Below are 21,063 nucleotides of genomic sequence, written 5' to 3' on the forward strand. Positions count from 1 at the left end.
CTTTCGTGGTAAAGGGGTCAAAGTTTACGGACATGACTTTCACTTGCTGTAATACTTACTATTAACGGTATAGTGCATACCATTCACATTTGTGCATATTTCTTGCATCCATAAATGCAGGTATATGCAAATGCAGAAAATAAATTCTTGGTCTGCAAGGTGAATAACAGATCGGGTAAGACAGTAGGGGAAAAAGTTTTTTATTTGCAAGATTAGTTGAAATGATTTATTCAAAGTTTGTACTACTTCTTTTAATTCGATGAACGTATGAAAATTGTTTCGATTGAAACTTTTCGAGGATTGGATACGTATGTAAGTCGTGTTGTTCTTGAATAACATAGCGATGGTGAGACAGCCCTTGTACCCTTTCTCGTGACTGGTTCCCACCAGGGAAAAATCGACGAAGAGTTATGCAACGAACGGAAATCCTCCGCTCTGAACCGAAGTCAAGTCATTCGAGGCCAGTTTTAGGTTACTGCCCTGTAAATTGATCGATGCATGGAGATAGAGGGTGAAATATAGACTTACATGCAAAAGATAGTGTGTCAAAATAATGGAAAAAAAGGGTAGCCAAACGTAGTCCAATACACGTTTGAGGCATTGACAAATATTTTTACATAATTAATTCTTCTTTTAACAATATTTAAATCAGAACAATGTTCACAGAACTTTTCAAAATTTCAAAAGTTATATTCAATTTGAGGAAAGTTGAAAGAAATTTTAAAAGACTTCAAGAATTAAAATAATATTTAAAAAATTCCATTGTCAATTACAAAAATCTGGGGTCTCCAAATAAAATATGTGAAACGTATAATAATTACTTATTAATCCATTTGTTTAACATTGCAAAAAATTTCTCCAAATATCTTCTCTAATAGCAACGAAAACTCGTTAGAAAGAATAGTCTAATTAATATTCCCCCATAGTTAAGCCTGCAATGAAATATGATCAAGGTTTCCCAAAGTTTGCATAAGACATTCCACCGAATTTCTTCGACTCCATTAATCTGCCCATGGAGTTCATCCTGGGGGTCCAGAATTCTCTTGAATCTTATCTGAGCCAGCTCCCGAATGATCTATTAAAAGAAATTCTGCGAGCGACTGGAGCGTTCTTCGGGTGGTGCATTGTCCCCTGAAGAACTCCCTCGTCTAGTGGAGAGAAATTCTTGGCTGTTCGCCAGAGGCTCCGCGGAATGTGGAAGGAAAATCCTCCCGCGGGATTTTGAGATTCCGCGAATTGAATTTCGCGTGTCTGGAATAATTTCCTCGTGCTGGTGATCATGGTGAATTCGCGTGCGTGGGGTGAGAGAAATTCGCGCTGCTCTTTGATAATCATCGTATCTAGAAATGTTTTCTTGGACACTTATCGTCTTTCAAAATTGTTAATATACAACAACAAATTTTATGGTTAAAAGAATTAGTTTTTGTTTCATATAATCGAGATGATTAGCATGTAGCTTCAGTATATTATTTTGAATCTTTCAACACCTCTATCTCTTTTTTTATTAGTAACGAATGTTTTCTGCGTAGAAAATTGTGGTTTAAAAATATACTTCCCTAGCGATCAATTAATCAATATTCTGTACAAGCTCCCCTAAGTGGTTACTTGCTGGAGTAATACGAGCGGACGAAACCTACACGATTGCTTCTATAAAATAAGATTACGACTTAGCTTAAAGCAATTCTAATTTTCTTAAGTATGTAAGTCTAATGAAAAATGTTTCCTGGGCAATTTCTAACTGTCATAATCAGTTCTTAACGCATGACAACAGTCAAATAAAATGAATAAAAATATAATGAAACTATTGAGCTGAAATGAAATTACATATGCTAGGATTTCCGCAGTGTTATTTCTCGAGGAATGAAGGAAACATCTCCTAAGGATAATCACAATTTCGAATTTATCGCTTCGAATGGAATGCATCGGTGTGTTTCGATCTCTGAGGGCAGATGGTACGATAGTTTCAGCCATGATTATTAGCAGTGCCAATTCTTGCACCCGGGAAGTGCTTCTGTCGGGTGTAGTTGACTTTCTAATAAAGTCGATTATACGAAGATGATGATAAAGCACAGACGCTGCGATCGTCTATTGCTTTGTAGTTTAGTATCACTGGCCATGGCTAAACGCGACCAATCGGTAGGCGTTACTGCGATAATGGTAGTTGGATTTAAAGTAGGAGGGGCCTATGGATGCACAGACTAGGATGATTTATGCAATCTCGAGTCAGACTAGAATTACATCAGGAATTTATTTGCCAAGTTGTTCTTGTAATTGAAGTTTAAATGCCTTCCATCTGATACCTTTTATAATTGAGTAACAATTTGAGCAATTTTTCAAGAGTTAAATCGACTATGTTTATCTCCTCTAGATACTTAATTTTACTGAGGAAGAAAATTGTTGTGAAATTGATTAATTTAACTCTTATTAATACATTATTTGCAGAAATATCTGGTAAAGAATTATTCATTCGTTCTTAAAAAATACTTTTAACTTAGAATAAAATGTTACTAGAATTTCGTATGAAAAAGTCTCGAATTCGAACTAACTCTAAAATTAGTACTCTTTTGCGCAGCTTCAGTATCTCAATAGACTTCCTATGAATGCTGTTTATTTGCCTTTGTCATGCATCGAGCTTAAAGTTAGTAGCCAGGCATACATACATACCATCAGGCTCGTAAATTCGCAACCTTTCCTCGTCGCGGCCAGCAAGCGAGATTTGCATCATCGTCTTATCTGATAAGAGTACATGCAGTTGTCGAAGTGCTGGTGTGTGTCTGCATATAGCTGCATTTGAGGGATCCACTTCGACGACTCGGGTTCAACCACGGTTTTGCGAACGATGCATTTCGAGTTGCATTCATGTAGAACAGAGGTACCAGGAGGAAGAAGCAAACATTGGGTGGTCTTTTAACAGTAATATCTATAAGGAACTGAGTCATTAATATTTTTCGCTAAGGTGAAAAAATAAAACAAAATCAGTTTGATGCTTCATGTAACAAATTAAATAAACTATGAGATTTATTTCTAAAAAAGTCCTACTTCACATAGAGCACAATTATCAAAACCCTAAAGGTACGTTCAGATTAGTCAAGTTCCTTGATTAATCTGAACAAGGCTCAACCGACAACTGTCTGCCAACGTGAGACCAATTGAAAAAGTAAAGCCAACAGATCGCTAAAGGGAGCCTCGTACCGTTAACTGATTAAAAATAAACGATAAAGAAGTCCCGTGGCTGTGACGCAATGGTCACCCTTGGCACACTGATTGCAAGAGTAGTTCCTTGTTTGCGAGAGGAACGAATCTCAGTGGGTGGTCGCCACAAACGCTGAATCGCATCGTCTATAAGCGATTTAACGAGTGCACTGGTTCTCCCACCGAAAATCCATTCGACATTGGTAGCGTCTAACCGCGCCATTACGTCACGCTATGGAATGCAAGAGGTCGACCTTGCTAGCTGCACAATCGTGCATTGTTGACCATTGAATGGCCCGCGATTCTGCCGCCAGTCTCTCTTCTGCTTCGTTCCATGGCCATCGAGAGAAATTAAACTAATTCGCGCCAGATGTTCGCTAATTGTATGGTAATGAATATTAATGCGCATTAAATTACTGATTGCGATTGAAGTTATGGCATCTCTAAACGAGCTTAGTTAATAGTTAATATATATTCGAGGTAGACGTACTCTAGAAAAAAAAGGAGAAAACAGACATTAGTCTGATAAAAGTAGAAATGGAAGCTGATGCGTGTGATTGAAGAAAGGTGTGCCTTGGGGAGGATATCACTGGATTTCTTCTATATCTCTGTATAGTACGTGTCTACCTATGCAACTAATTCAATTGATGAGTTCAAGAACAGTACAACTCCAAAATTAGCCATTTTCAAATCTTCTCAAGATTATGTCTGAACCCCAGAGAGTAAAATGAATGTGTATTAAATCACACAGAAAGCAAGTAGATTTAATATACACTCAGCTCTGTGGTCCAGTTACTTAAAATGCACAGAACAACCTCAAAATATGATTTTCAGACTTGTACTGTTCCTCAACCACAGCAACTTTATTAGCTCCTATTATACTCTATCCACAGCCTCATACTCACACAAAGAACCCTCATAAATCCCCCATCCGTGTCTCCACCCCCTCCTCCCCAATCGACCAAAAAGCCACAGCTCATCTCCAAATAAAAACCCCATCTAGACCCCTTTTCCCCATCAAAACCGAACCAGATCGCGACTGAATCCCATCGCAATCAAAACCCCGCGGTAACTGGCCCCAAAAACCTGGTCATAGTTGAGTCACAGTCCAAAGTCGACGTATCAATCGACGACCGCCAGTCGGTGTCGGTTTCGTTAAAAATCGCCGATTGTTCTGCACTGTGCCCGCCCAGTTAATGGTCCGTCGTCGAAATACCAACAATCGCTCCCCGTCCCGCTGCCATTGTCCATCGCTGGCAGCATTCGAAACGGAAACGTAACACAGGAGCGGATCAATCGATTACAGGGAGAGGGTGAGCGATCTCGATCGACGATCAAAGACGAGAAAGGGGTCTCCCGTGCCGCGGGAGTCATTAATAATTCGTGACTCGGGGCTGGGACCCACGTCGTTAACGAAACGACGTGGGATCAGGGAAGGGGTGGAAGGGTAGGAGGGGCACCGAGGTTAGCTCAGTTTCGTTTCATTTCGCTTCAGTTTCGATTCACTCGACGAAACGAACGAGCGCTCTTTGTGCACCGCCTCCGTGCACTCGAGGGCACAAAAGATGCGTTTTCTCGCTGCACGGGGCCGCCTGCAGCTGCGTCCACCGCGATGGAAAAGGGTCCACGACCGGGCCCCGCGAACCGGTGCCCTTTCTGCCTGGCCAATTAGCTATTCATGCTCGATTCGCGACGACGATGCGTTTCGAGCTCTGCGAGGGCGTGGCTGGCCTGACCGTCGATCCAGAGGAGTATTACCGTCCGTTCTGCTGCGTTCCCTCTGGGAGCCAGTGGGATATTTGATCGTCGTGGATCGCAGTTCCCTTTAATTATACTGCTGCTGATTATCTTTGGGAGATTGGGAGACTGAGAGGGAGTTTTAAGTAAGGTACTTCGGGAGAGTGGGTTCTTCGAGTGTTTGGAGTCGTTGAGGAAGGGTGTATGCGGTGAGTCACTGATTAGCTTGTTCTGTACAGACATTTTGATTCTCATTTCGCATCGGGAGAGTGCGGGATGACGTCATGAATCGACCAGTTTAGCTTTTAGGTACTTATATGCCTTGGGGTTCTCTACTCAATTTTTGAAATATAAAGTAGAATCGTGATTGACTGAGTTCTATTTATAGAGTGATCCATGTATGTACAAACTTCCACTATACTTATAAAGTCCTTTTCTATATATATTCTATACATATATTCCATACTCTCAATCTATCAAAATAGTACCTACACTATACTCCCACCTTCTCAAAATACCCTATACTCATCTACTTGCACTGAACTCCCACTCTACCAAAACCTATCCCTCCCCAGCGCACAATTCACGTGTCGCCTCGACAGAGGCTCGCACGACCTCCGATTATCCAATCGGTGACCGCAGAGTTACCGAGAAACATCGACGCCCTTTTACGCGTCCGTCGCGGCGGTTTCGAGAAGTCGTCTACGCTTTGTGCGCCGTCTCTTTGTCGAGCGCCATTGAATTCGTGTCACAGGTCGTCGTCGGCAAAGAAAGGCGTCCATTCAGTCGCGACACGTGCGTCGTCTTTTTCTCGTCGCCCTCGAAGGCGAGCGTGTACGCGCGCGACCAGACCGCGGGACCAGTTTTTCCATCCTCGCTGACAACTGGACTCGGGAGACGCGGCACGAACCAGGAACATTTTTTCGCCTCGGAAGTATTACGCGGACTTCACGAAAGCGTTCCAGGACGGTCGAGCTCGTTTAATTAACGCACGCGAAACAAACGGCTGGTTTATTGCGCTTTTAATGCCCCAGGGACATCGTGCCGCGCACTTTTTTCAACCTGCTCCCTCGATTAGACTCGTGCTGGACACCGCTGCTCGTCCCTTGCCGAGGTAGAGTTACTTTGGATGCTCGAGTGGCGGTACAGTCCTCACTCGTTTGTATCTCGGGGATGGGTACAGGTGACAAGGGTGGATGAACAGTAGATGTGGATTGTTGTTTAAAACTACTGAGACTTAATTCAGGATTTTGATGAAATTTAAGTTGAGGAATTTAACTCCTTGAGTTCTCATTAACAGGAAGTAGTGGCCATTGAAATTACTGGAGCTTATAAGTTACAAATATCCATGCTTTTGGGTTAATTGTTAGGTGAGAAGTAATCATGTGTTATTTGTCGTTAATTAAATCTCCATTTTTTACTTGAAACTGTAGCGATTGTATTAGCCACACTAGACAAGATTCTCGATACACAAAATAAAGAAGAAACCATTATTCACGAAGGGCTTAAACTCCAAAAAGAACACACGATTGCATCCTCCCATATTATCGAAATTCTATATCTTTTTATTAAATTTTCATTAAAATTTCTTACGATTGCATGAAGAGTCTACCGATAAGTAGTCCCCAAGGGACACTCAGAACCCCACAAAGGCGACATCGAACGATCAGAGGCCGAAACAAGCGGTTCACTTAAAGCCCTCTCGATCCTTTTTGCCCCGGATGTTCCGCGCGGTTCCAAAGATATTACAACGACTGGCTCGTTTTGAAGGGCTGTTTTACGACGTAACGAGTTTACGAGGCAGTAAAAAGGCGAAATTCACGCGCGTGGCCCCGGTGAAATTTTACGGTCGAAGTTCGCGATCGCGACGAACGAGCGCGTAATCGCGGTCGAGGAAGCCTACCGGGAGATACAAGATTATTAACGCCCGCGATCGGTTTGCTCGTCCGGCGATAAATTAACTTCGAGCGTGCTTAACAAACTGTCGCCAGCGGGAACACGCAATAAAAGTCGAGGGGAGAGATTTAGCGGATCGTAAAGTGTTGGTGATCCGCGTTGATTCCATTGGACGTCGACATCTTATTTCGCGTTTGAAAAAATGAGAATCAAGGGCTGCGAGCGGAGACTGGCATCCGGGATGCGCGATCCTCGTGCCTTGTCCCCTGCGCAACCTACTGCTTCCTGATACATTTTTTATCGGGCTGATGGAGTCCTGTGGTTATTTAAATCAATTGGGTACGCGGAGAAGGATAAACTGAGGTAATGTTATGCATATATTACTTTTGGAATTTATCTTGGACGCGGGGAACGGTATGGTTAATTATTATTTATATTCGTTCAGGGATTTTATTGCACGTCAGGTTTCTTCGTGGACCTTTTTCAGTGGCGATCGTTCTGAGATAATTGTTTGTTAGCGTATGGTAATAGTGAAGGGATTTTGGGCTCGAGAGAGCTATTTTATGTGTAGTTGAGGTATCTATTGGAGGTATTGACTGAAGTTAGTGAGGCAAGTTTGAGTAAAAGTGGAGTGGGTGATCAGAGTAGAGCAAAACTGAGTAGGTGATCGGAGTACAGTAAAGGGAAACATAATTGTGAGTGAAAGTAATCTAGAAAAAAATTAATTTCGTGTAATTAAGAAGTTATTTGTTTAGAAAAATTGGATACTTCATTTCACGCGAAGAGGATAGACTTATTTCCTTAATAAGTCACACCATTTTATTTTGGTGAACTTTCCCTCTAGTGTTAAGTGAAATCGATACATATCGACCACCCAGTGTACACACGCAGGCACTAGATGTTTTGACTTGACTATAGTCTGTCAATATTATGTTACGTATTTTGACAGCAGCCACTGGATCTGATTTCTTCTCATATGGTTTGCCTTTTGTTTGAGATCCAGTGTCGTCCTTCAGTTGGGTATCTCGTCGAAGATCATTTCTTCCTTTTTTAATAACCTACCACTTAAAATAGCATTATCATTGAATCTAAAATTCTCTTTTATTTTGAAGATAATTAAATTCAATTCACTAGAAAATGCTTCTTTGAGTGTTATTTCATCAAAAATTGTACCATTTCCTCCATCATACAACCTTCAACATATTCCAGAAAGCTTTTATTTCCCGAAAAATCTAATTTCAAAGAAGCTCGCAAAATATCGATCTTCCAGCATCGAGGCACTCCTGCAGCCTCCAAAGAAAAGCCCCAAACTTCGTTGTCCTGGTCCAGGAATCCAGGGAGGCCACAAGGAAGAAAGGCCAGGTAACTCGAGACTCTTGTGCTCGTGGAAGCGTTTAAACCGCTGACCGTAAACAGAGGGGCCCAGAGAAAGGTCTGGGGCCCAGTTGGGCCTCTTGCAAGGGCGTTAATTACAGGGCTGCACTCGTTCCTTTTCGTCATCGGCCGATTTCCGTTGCCGGAAATCAGGCAGAGGGGAAGGGACGAGGAACTGGAGGCAGGCCACTCGCTTAGGGCCTTAGGCCCACTCGCGTTGAGTGGTTAGGATTAAATGGAAACAACTGCGCCACGGTAGAGTCGTCTCGAGTGTGACTTTCGAATTGATCGGTCAGTGGCAGTGGAACTCATTTTGGGACAATTAAAGCTGCGATTCGCTCTTCCCATCTTAAAAATATTCTGAGTAAACGACGCTTTTTGTGACAAATTACGTTGGTCAAAAAAATAATGGCATAGAAAAATTTTGGGCAAAAATTGGCTAACTTTGACTGACGATAACTCGGCGAAAACTCATAGTAGGATCGTGATCTTTTTTTTAAATTACAGCTTGAAGTCTTGGTTATAAGATGCTATGCCTTAATTTTAAGTTTAATGCAGCTCTACTAGTATACCGCCTTAAATCTGGAGACATGTTTATTGTATTGAAAATTCCAAAGTTTGACGAAGTGCACGGACTTCCTAGAATTTTTTTCGGGGATGCCGTTTACAAGAGCATAAAATTCGATCCTTCCCCTTTAATTTAAAAAAAAGATCGAGTCGCTGCGATTTTTTTTCGCGAAGTTACAGCACTTCAAAGCAACCCTTGCATTTTCGCCATGTACTGGCACTACCCCATGCGCTATCAAAATGCAAGGGTTACTTTGAAGTGCTGTAACTTTGCGAAAAAAAATCGTAGCGACTTCATCCTTTTTTTAAATTAAAGGGGAAGGATCGAGCTTCATGCTCCTGTAAACGGTATCCCTGAAAAAAATTCTAGGAGGTCTGTGCATTTCGTTAAACTTCAGAAATTCCAATACGGTGAACATGCCTTCAGATTTAAGGCGCTATAGCAGTAGAGCTACATTAAACATAAAATTGAGGCATAGCATCTTATAATCAAGACTTCAAGCTGTAATTTAAAAAAAAGATCACGATCCTACGATAATTTTTCGCAAAGTTATCGTCAGTCAAAGTTAGCCAATTTTTACCCAAAATTTTTATGCCATCATTTTTTGTCCATCTCTCCAGAAAATAATAACAATAATAATACAGGCAAAAATAATCCCCAAAAACCCAGTAATCACTTCCTGACCACAATATTCACTCTCACCTATCTAAAGTTAAGCTCCCAAAATCACCATAGATGCGATCTACCATAGATTTCCCAATTCTCCCTAATAACAAATCATTCCTAAACGATAGAGGAAGACGTAACAACAGGTATCACGTTGCAAGCACCGGTGGTAACAATCGCTTCCTCTGTTCATGGATTCCACGGTAAAATGAAGCTAGCCGTCGCGCTACCTGCCCCAGCAGCCCCCTCGGGTCATTGTGCAGGATTCCATCGCGTTTTCGATGGAACGTCCGCATTATGGGGGCCTCTGAATGCTCTTTGCCGTTACACAATGCGTCGTTGTCGTCATTGAAATCACTGGGTTCCAGCATTGCTCCAACTATGCCGTGACCGAGTTCGAGGCATGCGAACGACCGAAACGGAAGTCCTTCTTAATCGCGCGGATCTGCGCGTTTTCTGTTTCCTCTTCCTGGACGATGACGTCGGAGATTGTGTCATGTAGCTCTTACCTACGCTGACGTTGCTTGTTGGTGTATTTAATGAACGTGAAAATTGATTAGAACAGTAATATTTAGTCAAAAGTAAGAGGAATTTCAGAGGAAGTCAGACTGAGAGAATTTACTCTATTTTTGTGAATGGACTTCTATTATTATTTGATAAATAGGAAAGATTGGAATTAGTGCATACAATAATTAGAATACTATTTGAGTAAATATATAAATGCTTGAATATTTGAGTAAAACTAAATAATTAAAATATATCAATATTTGAGTATCTGAATATTTATGTATAGCCATACCAAAAGCAAGCAAATACACTCTAATTAAATTTACCTATATTACCCATAAATTCTCTTCATCTCTAAATAATACAATCTACCTGTTCCCTCAATAATCATTCAAAAACTACCCGAGCATTTTAATCCTCCCAGAACCCTCTGCGGCATATAACATCCCCCAACAAATTCCTAAAATTAGGATAACTCGTGAAAAATCAGCCTGGAGTTAAATGGCTCCATTATGTCCTCGTAACGAGGAACCAGCGAACAAATGCGATTATTTCTACAATGCGGTTTCAGTTTACCTGGCCCCCCGGCCGAATTACCAGGCGTCGTTTGAAACGGGATACAATAATTAACGTCACCCTTTGCCCTCGTTCCCCTGTCATGGCGGAAACGCCCGCTCGTCAAGTTACGCTAAATTGCTAACGTTTCTCGTATGTTTCAGACACGTCCTACGAGAAGGCCTGTCGAAGGGGTAGCGCACCCGCCACCCCTGTCCTCGGAGCACGACCCCTGGACGTCACCCCCAACAGAATCGTCGTAAGTAGACTTCATTCGACCCCTTTAAGTCCCTGTATAATCGTCGACCTTTGGTAATGTGTATCGTTTGACCCCTTCCATTGCGAGGAAACAATATAATAATGGGTGGAGCTGAATGGCGACGATTTACAGCAACGAGCAATCTTTCCTATAGAAAACAGCTTTTTTACGAGTCGCGTTGTTCGTTTTTATATTATGTCCATCGCGATTGGAATGCAATTGTGTTTTTATTGTGAAGGAAATTGCTTTACTTCTTTTTTTAATTTCGGTTCCGTATTTTGTGAACTGGAAACGATGAGGGGTAGATTAATAGATTTGTTGTGGAGGAATGGTGAAATATTTTAGGGTGTTCATTATGTTTCAAGGTGGAATACAAAAGAGTTATTAATTGCTATGTGAAGAAGCTTAAATCGAAATTTGTTTCTTGGAGTGATTTTATTCGTGTATATTAGAATTAAAATCACTGTTAAATACATCGACTGAAAATTTCGATAACTCGGTCAGCCATGCAAAGCGGAACACAAGAAGAATTTTATCATAAGCTTCTATCGTTGGCGAAGAAAAAGACACGGAATCTCAATTTATGAAATCTTATCGTCATACTGTGTAATTATATGAATGCCCGTGGATAATTTTATTTACACGCGCCATCGGTCGCAAGGAATTTCAGGGGGGGCCTGAAAAGGGTTAATTGACGAAATATCTTCGGTAATTATTTTATCTCGGCGCCTGAAGCTCGCAATTAACGCTAGGCGTCCCCTGCTTCCGTGCGCCGAGGAAGATCTTCGGTATGCTGTCTCGTCGTAGATCCTTATCGCGAGAAATACTTTCGGCGAATCTGTCAGCGTGCGCCAACGCGCATTAGACTTGCAGATTAGATCCCCGAGCTGACGATAAACGGGTCCTTCCTTTGGGAATTTATCGTCCTTGCTCCTTTGCTAGATCCCTCGATGCACGACACTACTTCCGCCCTCTGAACGTATAATTATTGTTGTTTGGTATGGAGATAGTCTCCATTTTTAACTGAGACATTAAGAAAAATAAATATGTGAGTCTATTATAGGTTGGAGGCAGTAGAGCGTCGTTGGATTTTCTCTGCTGGGAAAATAATGTTAAAATGAAGACAAAAATATTTCTAAGTCGTTAGAAGAATAGATGCTTTTTAGTAGAAAAGGAAGGAGTTGAACAGACAATTTTAAGACTGATTAAAAGAATTACAATCATAAAGACAATGTATTTTTATAATCTATTTACAAGATTAATATTAGACAGACATGTAATAGTATAATTTTGTTAAAAATGGGAAATTTAATGAACTATTTTATCAATAAGCATAGGTGACTTGCAATTCCTTACAAATGTTTCTAAGTTTCTCACAATCTTATTTTTAATAGTATTTTACAGCTATGTACACAGGCATGAATATCCAGGATATCTTCTTTTCAAATTCTTCCATCGTTTGTATTTTCTTCAACCAACAAGTGAAGAAGATTTCACACAGTCCTCTCACGCATTCAAGATACATAAGAATCTCCCCATTTTGTGAAGACAGATAGTTGTAGTGAAGTCTTCTATCGTAGCTTATATTCAACGCTTCCGGTTAAAGAACATCAGGCTTCGGCAACTCGTACCATCTCTCGGGAAACATTTCGTTTTCGAGGCACGAAAAAGGAACCTTAGGCATCCCGATCACGTATCTTCGATCTCTCGAATCTCTCGTTGCATCGAGCAACCATTGATCTACCGTGCAGCCTTTCTTTTATTCAAACAAACAGTACTCGATGCTTCCACCTCTATTGTACTGTCTCTTTTTTATTCTTCGAACTCGAGGGCTGCCCAGAGTGTCTTTGAAATTTCTACGAATGTTCTGTTTGATTTTACTGCCCCTTTCCTATACTATTGTGCTGAAGACAAGTTTCTTTGGTTTCAAATTTTCAAAGTATGGCAAGGGGTTAATAAAAACACCTTACATTAAAAAAACATTAAAAAAAAGAACACTAAAAAATTCTTCCACCTACTCAAATTAATATTCTCTGAACCCAACAAAAAATCGCAACAGAAGTCTCCCGCTCTGCATTAGCATTATGTCCATGAAAGGGTAGCTTTCGAGTCCGCCAATTGCACCGATGCAACGGGTGCAGTTGCATCATCAGCTCCAGCTGGCCGATGTGATCGAATTATAACTCTATCGAGGCTGCAACCTTTTCCATTACGCGTATGCACATTTTCTTCCCTCATTTTTTGAGAGACTCAGAAAGGCTCCCTTCTCGCGGCCAGACGTCACCTTTGCCCTTCGCTTCAATTTCGTTGCGTAAACCGACAGCTCCTCTCCCCTCGGTGGATGCAAAAGCAGACGTGGGTATGGAAAATATCGACCCGCTGTCTTCTTAGTCGCCTGGCTGCAGGTGTTCTCATATCTCGCGCGCTAGATTGCCTTCCAGACCGCGGTTAGGATGCAGGTGTTGCACGTCGATTTGTCGCGTGGTAAATTTTGGGGGAAAGCTTGCTAAGGGTATTCCTAAATTTGTTGAAGTGTGGTATTTATCTAAGCAGATAAATGTCAGAGTGTTTCGTGAGCAATGGATGAAGTTCCATAAATTCGTGATAGTTGTAAATTTCTGTAAAAAGGAATTAGGAAATTAGTGAGTAGGTGAGAGTCATTGCAGGAAATAATGGGAACTGATATATTTAGAAATAGTGTCATAGCATTTTTTAAAAATATTTTTAAGAGTAGTGTAACAGATTTTAATATTCATATGACATAGTATTTTTTAGATTTCTCAGGATTTAAAAGATCCCCCTGCAAATTAATCGACAATTTTCTGTATCTACTCAAAACCGACATTCTCCCCTCACTACAATTACATAAGTACGTACAAATGAAACGCTATTACCTTTCACAATCCCCTCGACCCCCGAAAGAATCGATAACCCTCGACTTGGGTCAATTACGACCCAATTATAGCACTTCATGGACCGTTAACTCTTGATTAACTGAAGTACCCAGCCCAGTCTCGAAACAGCTAAATAATCAGCTCCTTTTCTTACCAATCTCCATTCCTCTTGCATACAAACCTGCTAGACTATGGCCTGGCGCGTTTGGAAAGGACAGAAGAAATTCGTAGACACTGGCAGGAGTAGTCAGTGACGATAGCGTAGCCGAAGTGGAAGGTACTTTTACTCTCCGTCGGCGAGGAGCTAGCCCCAACCCTTCGAAAGGAACAAAGGAGAAAAAAACGAACTGGTTTTCAAGCTGTGCACCGACGACTTCATAGATCGATCTGGCTAAACTGCGTCGTGCTATCGCGAATTGTTTACGAAAGCCATGGAGAATTAGTGAAACATCGAAACGTAAAATGAGCCACTAATTTGCTAATATAATTAACTCTGTAAAACAAAAATATTCATATTATTTATTTTAGATATAAGAGGTTTAGTATAATTTAAGTGCTTTGAAAGTGAAATTTATAAAACTCGAAAATTAACTAATTGGAATTAGCCACTTTGGTGGGTGGAGGACTCAAATGCAACTGGGACTCCATTTCCTGGAGTGTTATACACGTCATGTTATATCCTCATCCATTATTTCTGATAAATTACCTAACCTTAACAAGCTATCAAAAACAGAGACAAAATCCTAGCAAATAAATCCTCCCCAGCCCCTCACACTCAACCCTTCCCTCACCCCACTTCCAAATCCTCGAAAAATTCCACTCCCCTCTCCTCGCCCAATCGAAGGCAGTCCCTCCAGTGACCCAATATCCCCAGCCTCTATCGAAAAACTCGCCAAACCTGGGCCTCCTGCCAAAAGAAGGCCTGGTCGTCGATCAGGCTTGCTCCCATCGAAGTCGAACGCCGAGGAGACTGAACAGGCGAGCGAACGTCGTTCCTCCTCCGCGGATTTCCGCAGCGGCATTCGTCACAGCCGCGGTCACCAGCTGCAGACGAAACGGTGCACGAGCAGCTCTCGCGGCGTGATTTGAGAACCCCTCGAAGACGTTTTTGTCCTTCTTGCCAGCGGCTCGGCCGAGGGGCTGAGAGGCCAAGGGGTGACCCGTTTCGCCTCACCTGAATGCAGGGGCAGGGGTTTTTCGTCGTGGCACAAAGGTGCGCCCCAAGGATCCCTTGACTTCGGCTACCCGGATGAGCAACATCTGCGCCAGTCGACGACGAGATTTTGCCGCGAAATCATCTGCTTCCCGCGGACACCTTCTCAGTCGAGTGTGAAACGTGCCGAATCGACTGCGCCTGGGGCTGAGAAGTTCGTTGATTTTAATCGCCGACGTTCAGAGTTCTTTCAGCTCGCTTCGTTTTCGACAGGTGGCTCGAAGTGGTTGAAGATTGCTGGAATTGATTGAGATCTGCGAAGAGCCTTGGTATCTTGTTAGGAGTTGGGTTACTAGAGTTTGAACGAGGAATTGCATTTTAGAGGCTGAGGGTATCTTAGCTGTTATACTTTATGTGATTTCTTTTGGCTACTTCGAGTGTTTCTTTTGTTATTTGAGGAAATTGGGGAATATTGTTCCCTTTGCTGATTTGGAGGTGTGGTTTAGAGTAATCGTAGAGAGTGTAAGTGTTGGGGATTGGATATGAGGTATGTGAAGAATTCTGAGGCTTTGGAGGATCTTTGAAACTTGAGATGCTGAAGTTTAAATAAATTGAGAAGTGTGAAGAAGTTTTTACTGTGAGGACTACTGATAAGTTTGAAGAGGTGTAGAAATTATTAATTACTCCAAGACAGTGGAGCGTTTATTACTATTGAACTAGTGTAAATTAGTATCAGCATTAGAACTGTTTCACTCAGCTCATCGCAGCTAATTGCTCTAATCCATAAAAATGAATTCTTTTTAATTAATTAAGAAGAGGCATTTCCCCAAGTCTCTCCACTGTAAAGACTGTTACATCCAAGTGATTTGAAGTCACTAGCAACGCCAAGCAACAATTTCTCCATAGTGCAGATGCCAGTAAATAAGAGACCAGTGGCCAAATAAAGGAAGATCAAAGGCGACGCAGCTTGGACTGTCTGAAAGGTCGACGACCTCGCGATCAACGAAAACCGACGAGAACTGCTGAAAATATCGCACACGTTTTCGCGATTCTCTCGAATCATCGTCGAGACGCAGACCGTCCGTCGAAGTGGAGTGAACAATTATCGTCGTCTCAAGTTATAAAGCAGAAGATATTTAAAAAAAACATTTAAAACCTTTCCATTTCATTTTAAGATATAAACACTCATTAGTGAATTATAAATTAAAGACTATAAGTGTAAACTTTGCAAGTGAGTTTGATGAAACGTGGAACCTCGAAAATTGTAAATTTGAAGGAATTAATATTAATCGAGGTTCATTAGTGATAAAATGAAAACGAGCTGTTCAAGTTGTCGATGTGTTGGTGGTCTCAGGGATTTAGAAAGGTTGATCCCTCTTGCATAATATTCGTCGATGAACGCGAAACTTAAGACGACAAACAGCGATTTGGCTTGATCGATTGCTAAACCGAGGGGATCAGTGCTGCTACCTGTCCATGAATTGCAAACGATGTCGAGGCAGTGATCTGAAGGCAATACGATCCTCAGTTAAGCTTACGATGCATATTAAGTCTGTTCTGCTGTAGCTGCAAACATCCAGATTCACTCAGCGATCCTTCATCGCGGTAGATCAGATATCTTTTCGAATCTCCTTGAAAGATCCTGATAAACTGTCCGAGGCAGTCGTGCCAGTTGCAAAATACGATAGAGTAGTTGTCATTAAAACCTTGCAAGAAATTACAAAGTTCAGATGGTTGTAGTCCTTGACAGCCTGCAACGCTTCAATCGCCTCGCTGCTAATTATCAACACTCAAACCCATGGAAACCAGTTTGTGGCCTAGGCAAGCACACTTTGTTTAATATTTCAATTCATTAATGAACTACGAAGCTCGAAATTGGATTCAGAAAATTGCAAAATTACTGTACCACTCAGCGCTGCCTTTCACAACCCAGAGGAATTATTACCATCTACTTTTAATCACTCTCAGACCTTCGAGCATCAATTTCTAAAAATCCTATCTACTTGGAAAATTCAGTTGCTCACAAAATTCACGCTAAATTCGCTAAACTGTCTAGAACCTATAATCCCAAGAATCCACAGGGAACCTATAGTCCCAGAAATCCACAGGGAACCCACAGTCTCAAGACTCATCTCAACGCAACAAAATCTCAGGATACCCTACTCTCTTCAGCTTCACCAGCTTCTCAAAAATCAAGACAATAAAAGAACCATTGCAACAACTGTCGAAGAACAACAGCCATCCTGAAACTCTCAGAAACGCGAATCGATCGAAGGTGGCTCCAGGATCGTTTAAAGAGCCCCTCGATTTAAATCCCCGACTCAGTCGTCCCTGTAGCGTGGAGGGGCCAGGTAGAGAGCCCTGAGCATGCCTGGAACCAGCGATCCCGTTTTCGAGGGCCGAGGAGAGATACCTGAGCCAGCAGGCCTGCTGGAATTCTTGGCTCGTGCTTCCGCGTGTGAATAGAAATCCCTGGGAGAGGGTATATTGTGTCGGGGACGGAACTCGAACGATTCGATGGCCGTTCGACGCAAACGAGAAACGAGAGCTGCGAGAGAAGGACACTCTGTCGCTTTCGAATCCTACGAATCTGTGGCTTTCTTTCTTCCATGCTGTTTCGCAACAGCACTGCTTGAGTTAAACAAATTCTTGGTCCTCTCGTGAACGAAGGCAGCTGGTGTATGTTGCACACGTTTTGCCTCTGTGTTGATAGTTCTTCACTGATAATCAGTGCACCAAGTGGTGTGGAAGTGATAGTACAAGTTGGAGGTGCGTTATGGCTTTGTGTGCTAGATGAAAATGTATGAGCTGTTTATTATGAAAGTGAGGTGGCTGCATTAATGAGATATTTAAGGTTTCGCGGTTGGTAAGATTTATTTAAAGCCCACACAATACTAGATGAAGATTTTGAAAAATGAAGTTGCCTCATTTTTGTGATTAATTGATCGTATGGTGTTCAGATTACTATATGACGTGCATTGAACGCTCATAGGTGTATTGTAGTATCAATGTGTTTGAGAGATTTCTGCATGGGGCAGTCAAGTATTCAAATTTCGACATCTGTAACATGAGTCCAGAAGCTCTGATTAACAGGGTGTCCTGAGTATTTGCATTGTCAATAATCTCTGTCCAAATACAAGAGGGAAAAATCCCAGCAGCTGGGGGTTTTCACCTAAAGCTTCTCCTCTATCAGTGCGTTTCCCGCGATAACCATGACGCAGTCTGTCGATAACTCTGCATTCTGACATTGGCCAGGCTTATCTGTCTCGCACGTGCATGATAACGTCTTCCATTTGGTCCTCGTTCAGTGACTAGTGACACTTTTAAATTGCACAGTGGTTTTGGCTTTCGAATCTGATGAACTCCAGATTCAATGAATCCACTAATCACCTGATGGCTCCTAAATAATGAAAGTCGAGGGAAAAGGCTCCAACAATGAGCCTAGTGGAAAGCAAGTCTTGAGAGAGACTGGCAAATACCGAGGAGCTAGTCATGGTGAAAACTAATGAAGTCGTGGATGAATTGAGGGAAGATCCTGCTAGAGAAATCGCGATTGTTGCTTGGTAATTGAATCCTCTCAGTTATAGATTGCTGCGAGTGACTTTGATTAGCTTTGATACTTTGAGCGTGACAGACTTGATACTTTGCTGCTCTATCTTAGTACTGTCTTGTGCGGAAATTTCTAGGTTCTCCCTTGTTTTACCATCCTATTTCATCAATCTCTTGAAGACTTATTTCTTCTCTAGATTTACAGTTCTATTTCTTCAGTGTCTTTTAATCCTCTATCTTCTCTATTCTATAGTCCTATTTCTTCAGTGTCTTCCATTCCCCTGTCTCCTCCATCCTCTCCTTAATTTCTCAACTCAATAAGCGTTCAATGCACAGTCTATATACTCACCCAGACCTCACACCTTCCTGTAGCAATCAGAGGATTAATAAACGATACTGACCACCTTCTACTAGATTCTCTGGAATCGTCGAACGGAATTCAGTATCATCGGTGACTCAACGCCAGACGCGATAAAAGACTGTTTATGCGCTGCATCGTGCCACGAGACGTGAAATCGTGCAATCTGGCAGCGTGTCTCGACAGCCTCGTCGAGCTGTGGCTTCCCTGCGACGCTGAAAAGAGAATACTGTGTCCTGGAGTCGGTGGCTCCAGAAAGGGACTAAAGGGTGAAATGAGTTGGTGAAAAACGTGTAGTGTCTCGTGAACGAACGAACGCCATGCGAGACTAGGGACTCGGCGCGGTTCTTTCCCCGAGGAATTCGTGGGCCCAGGAACATCTGCCGCCATTTCTCACGCGCTACAGTTCGCATGACCAGGAGGAAGATGTGCGTGAAACCGATGGAGGAGAACGAGGAGGACAAGGTTGTCAGCATGATCATCAACTACTTCGCCGTCAGGGTAAATATGCGTAGGGAGATGAGGCGAGTTGGGTTTCATATAAATGATGACAGTGTTTGGAAATAGGGCGCCATTGCTGGGGGAGTATGTGTTGTTAGGGTTAACACGTCTTCCTGTTTTTTGGTGGCTTTCTAGAGGAATCTTAGAGGCTGTATTTTAGACCGTGATAGTCAGGGATATTTAATCTCTGTTATGACATGTAATAGAATTTTTTGTGTACAATAAGTATTTTATTATGAATTACAAGGGAAAGTGTTGCGCAAAAATCGGCTAACTTTGATTGACGATAACTCTGTGAAAAATCATCGTAAGATTGTGATTTTTTTTTCTAAATTATAGCCTGATGTCTTGACTGTATGATACTATGTCTTAATTTAAAGTTTAGTATACTTATACTACTGTAGAGTCTTAAATCTGATGGCATGTTTTAAGTACTGAAAATTCCAAAGTTTGATGAAATGCACAGACTTACTAGAATTTTTTTCAGGGATGCCGTTTGCAGGAGCATGAAGCTCGATCCTTCTCCTTTAATTTAAAAAAAAGATGAAGTCGCTGCGATTTTTTTTCGCAAAGTTACAGGACTTCAAAGTAACCCTTGCAATTTGATAGTACATGGGTAGTGCCAATACATGGCAAAAATGCAAGGGTTACTTTGAAGTGCTGTAACTTCGCGAAAAAAAATCGCAGCGACTTCATCTTTTTTTTAAATTAAAGGGGAAGGATCAAGCTTCATGCTCCTGTAAACGGCATCCCCGTAAAAAATTCTAGGGAGACCCTACATTTCGTCAAACTTTGCTATTTTCAATGTAACCAACATGCCCTCAGATTTAGGAGGGCACAGTAGCAGGAGCGCATTAAACTCAAAATCGAGATACAGGATCTTAAAATAGAGTCTTCAAGCTTCTATTTAAAAAAAAGATCATGATCCTACGATGATTTTTCGCGAAGTTATCGTCAGTCAAAGTTGGCCAATTTTTGCCCAAATTTTTCTACAGCATAATTTCTTTGACCAGTGTATTATTCTACATATGTAGAACCAAAGTGTCCCAAAATTTGTCCAAGCACCTTGTACTAGATATACTCGTCCACGAATCTGTGCCACCTCTCTGTAGAATCGTATGCAATTCGGAAAACTTCCCTATTCGTCGCATTGCCAGCTGCATTTCCCGAAACATACAAAACATTTGGACTCCTTCCGAATTTCACTGGCGCTCAGCCAGCTTGTCTTTATCCGATGACCCGAAAGAGGCACGAAACGCGTTCAAAAGTCGAGGAAAGTGGAACGAGCGACTTAGGTAATGTGTGCTCGAGAACCTCTCGGTGATCTTGTCGAAAAATTTGTGGTGAACAAGAGGCAAGGTGGCTCTGCTCCATTAAGGGTCACAGTATTTAAGTATTAAGTATTTATTACATTAATATATGTTCTCGTTTTACATTAAAATATTTTTCTGACGCGACTTGGAAGTATTTTTTGGTACATTGTTGACTCGACTACGCCTGCCGAAACCTCCCAGTATCAGACACAGCAGAGAATACCTTTCACCTGAGCAATGTCACGAAAGAATCCTCGATATCGCTCCCGGGAGTCAGTCGATGATTTTCACTCGTGACACAGGCAGCTTTTGCTACTGAAACGGTTTCTTCTTCGCCTCGTTACGATCGATCGTTTACGCCTCGTTTTGCTGATGTAAAAGTAATGAAATCGTGTGCTTCTTTAGTGTAGGGCAACGTGAAAGTATAAATGTGAATAAGTTTGTGTTATAGTATGTATTGTAGGAAAAGTGAAAAGAGGAATTAATTTAAATTTGTGGACAAAATGTGGGTGAATTTAGTGATGTGAATTTGTCGCCAAGA

General features: G+C 41.8%; 1 protein-coding gene across 3 annotated transcripts in view; it reads left to right on the plus strand.

Moving 5' to 3' along the window:
• Positions 1–21,063, plus strand: part of Raskol (Ras GTPase-activating protein raskol) — a 108,617-nt gene that overhangs the window by 75,400 nt on the left and 12,154 nt on the right. For all 3 annotated transcript variants that reach the window (XM_076375838.1, XM_076375836.1, XM_076375837.1), the window contains exon 2: positions 10,660–10,754. In XM_076375838.1, the coding sequence (XP_076231953.1) occupies positions 10,660–10,754 (95 nt within the window). The remainder of the gene's footprint in view (positions 1–10,659; positions 10,755–21,063) is intronic.

This window comes from Calliopsis andreniformis, chromosome 4, assembly GCF_051401765.1.
Source record: "Calliopsis andreniformis isolate RMS-2024a chromosome 4, iyCalAndr_principal, whole genome shotgun sequence".
NCBI lineage: Eukaryota > Metazoa > Arthropoda > Insecta > Hymenoptera > Andrenidae > Calliopsis > Calliopsis andreniformis.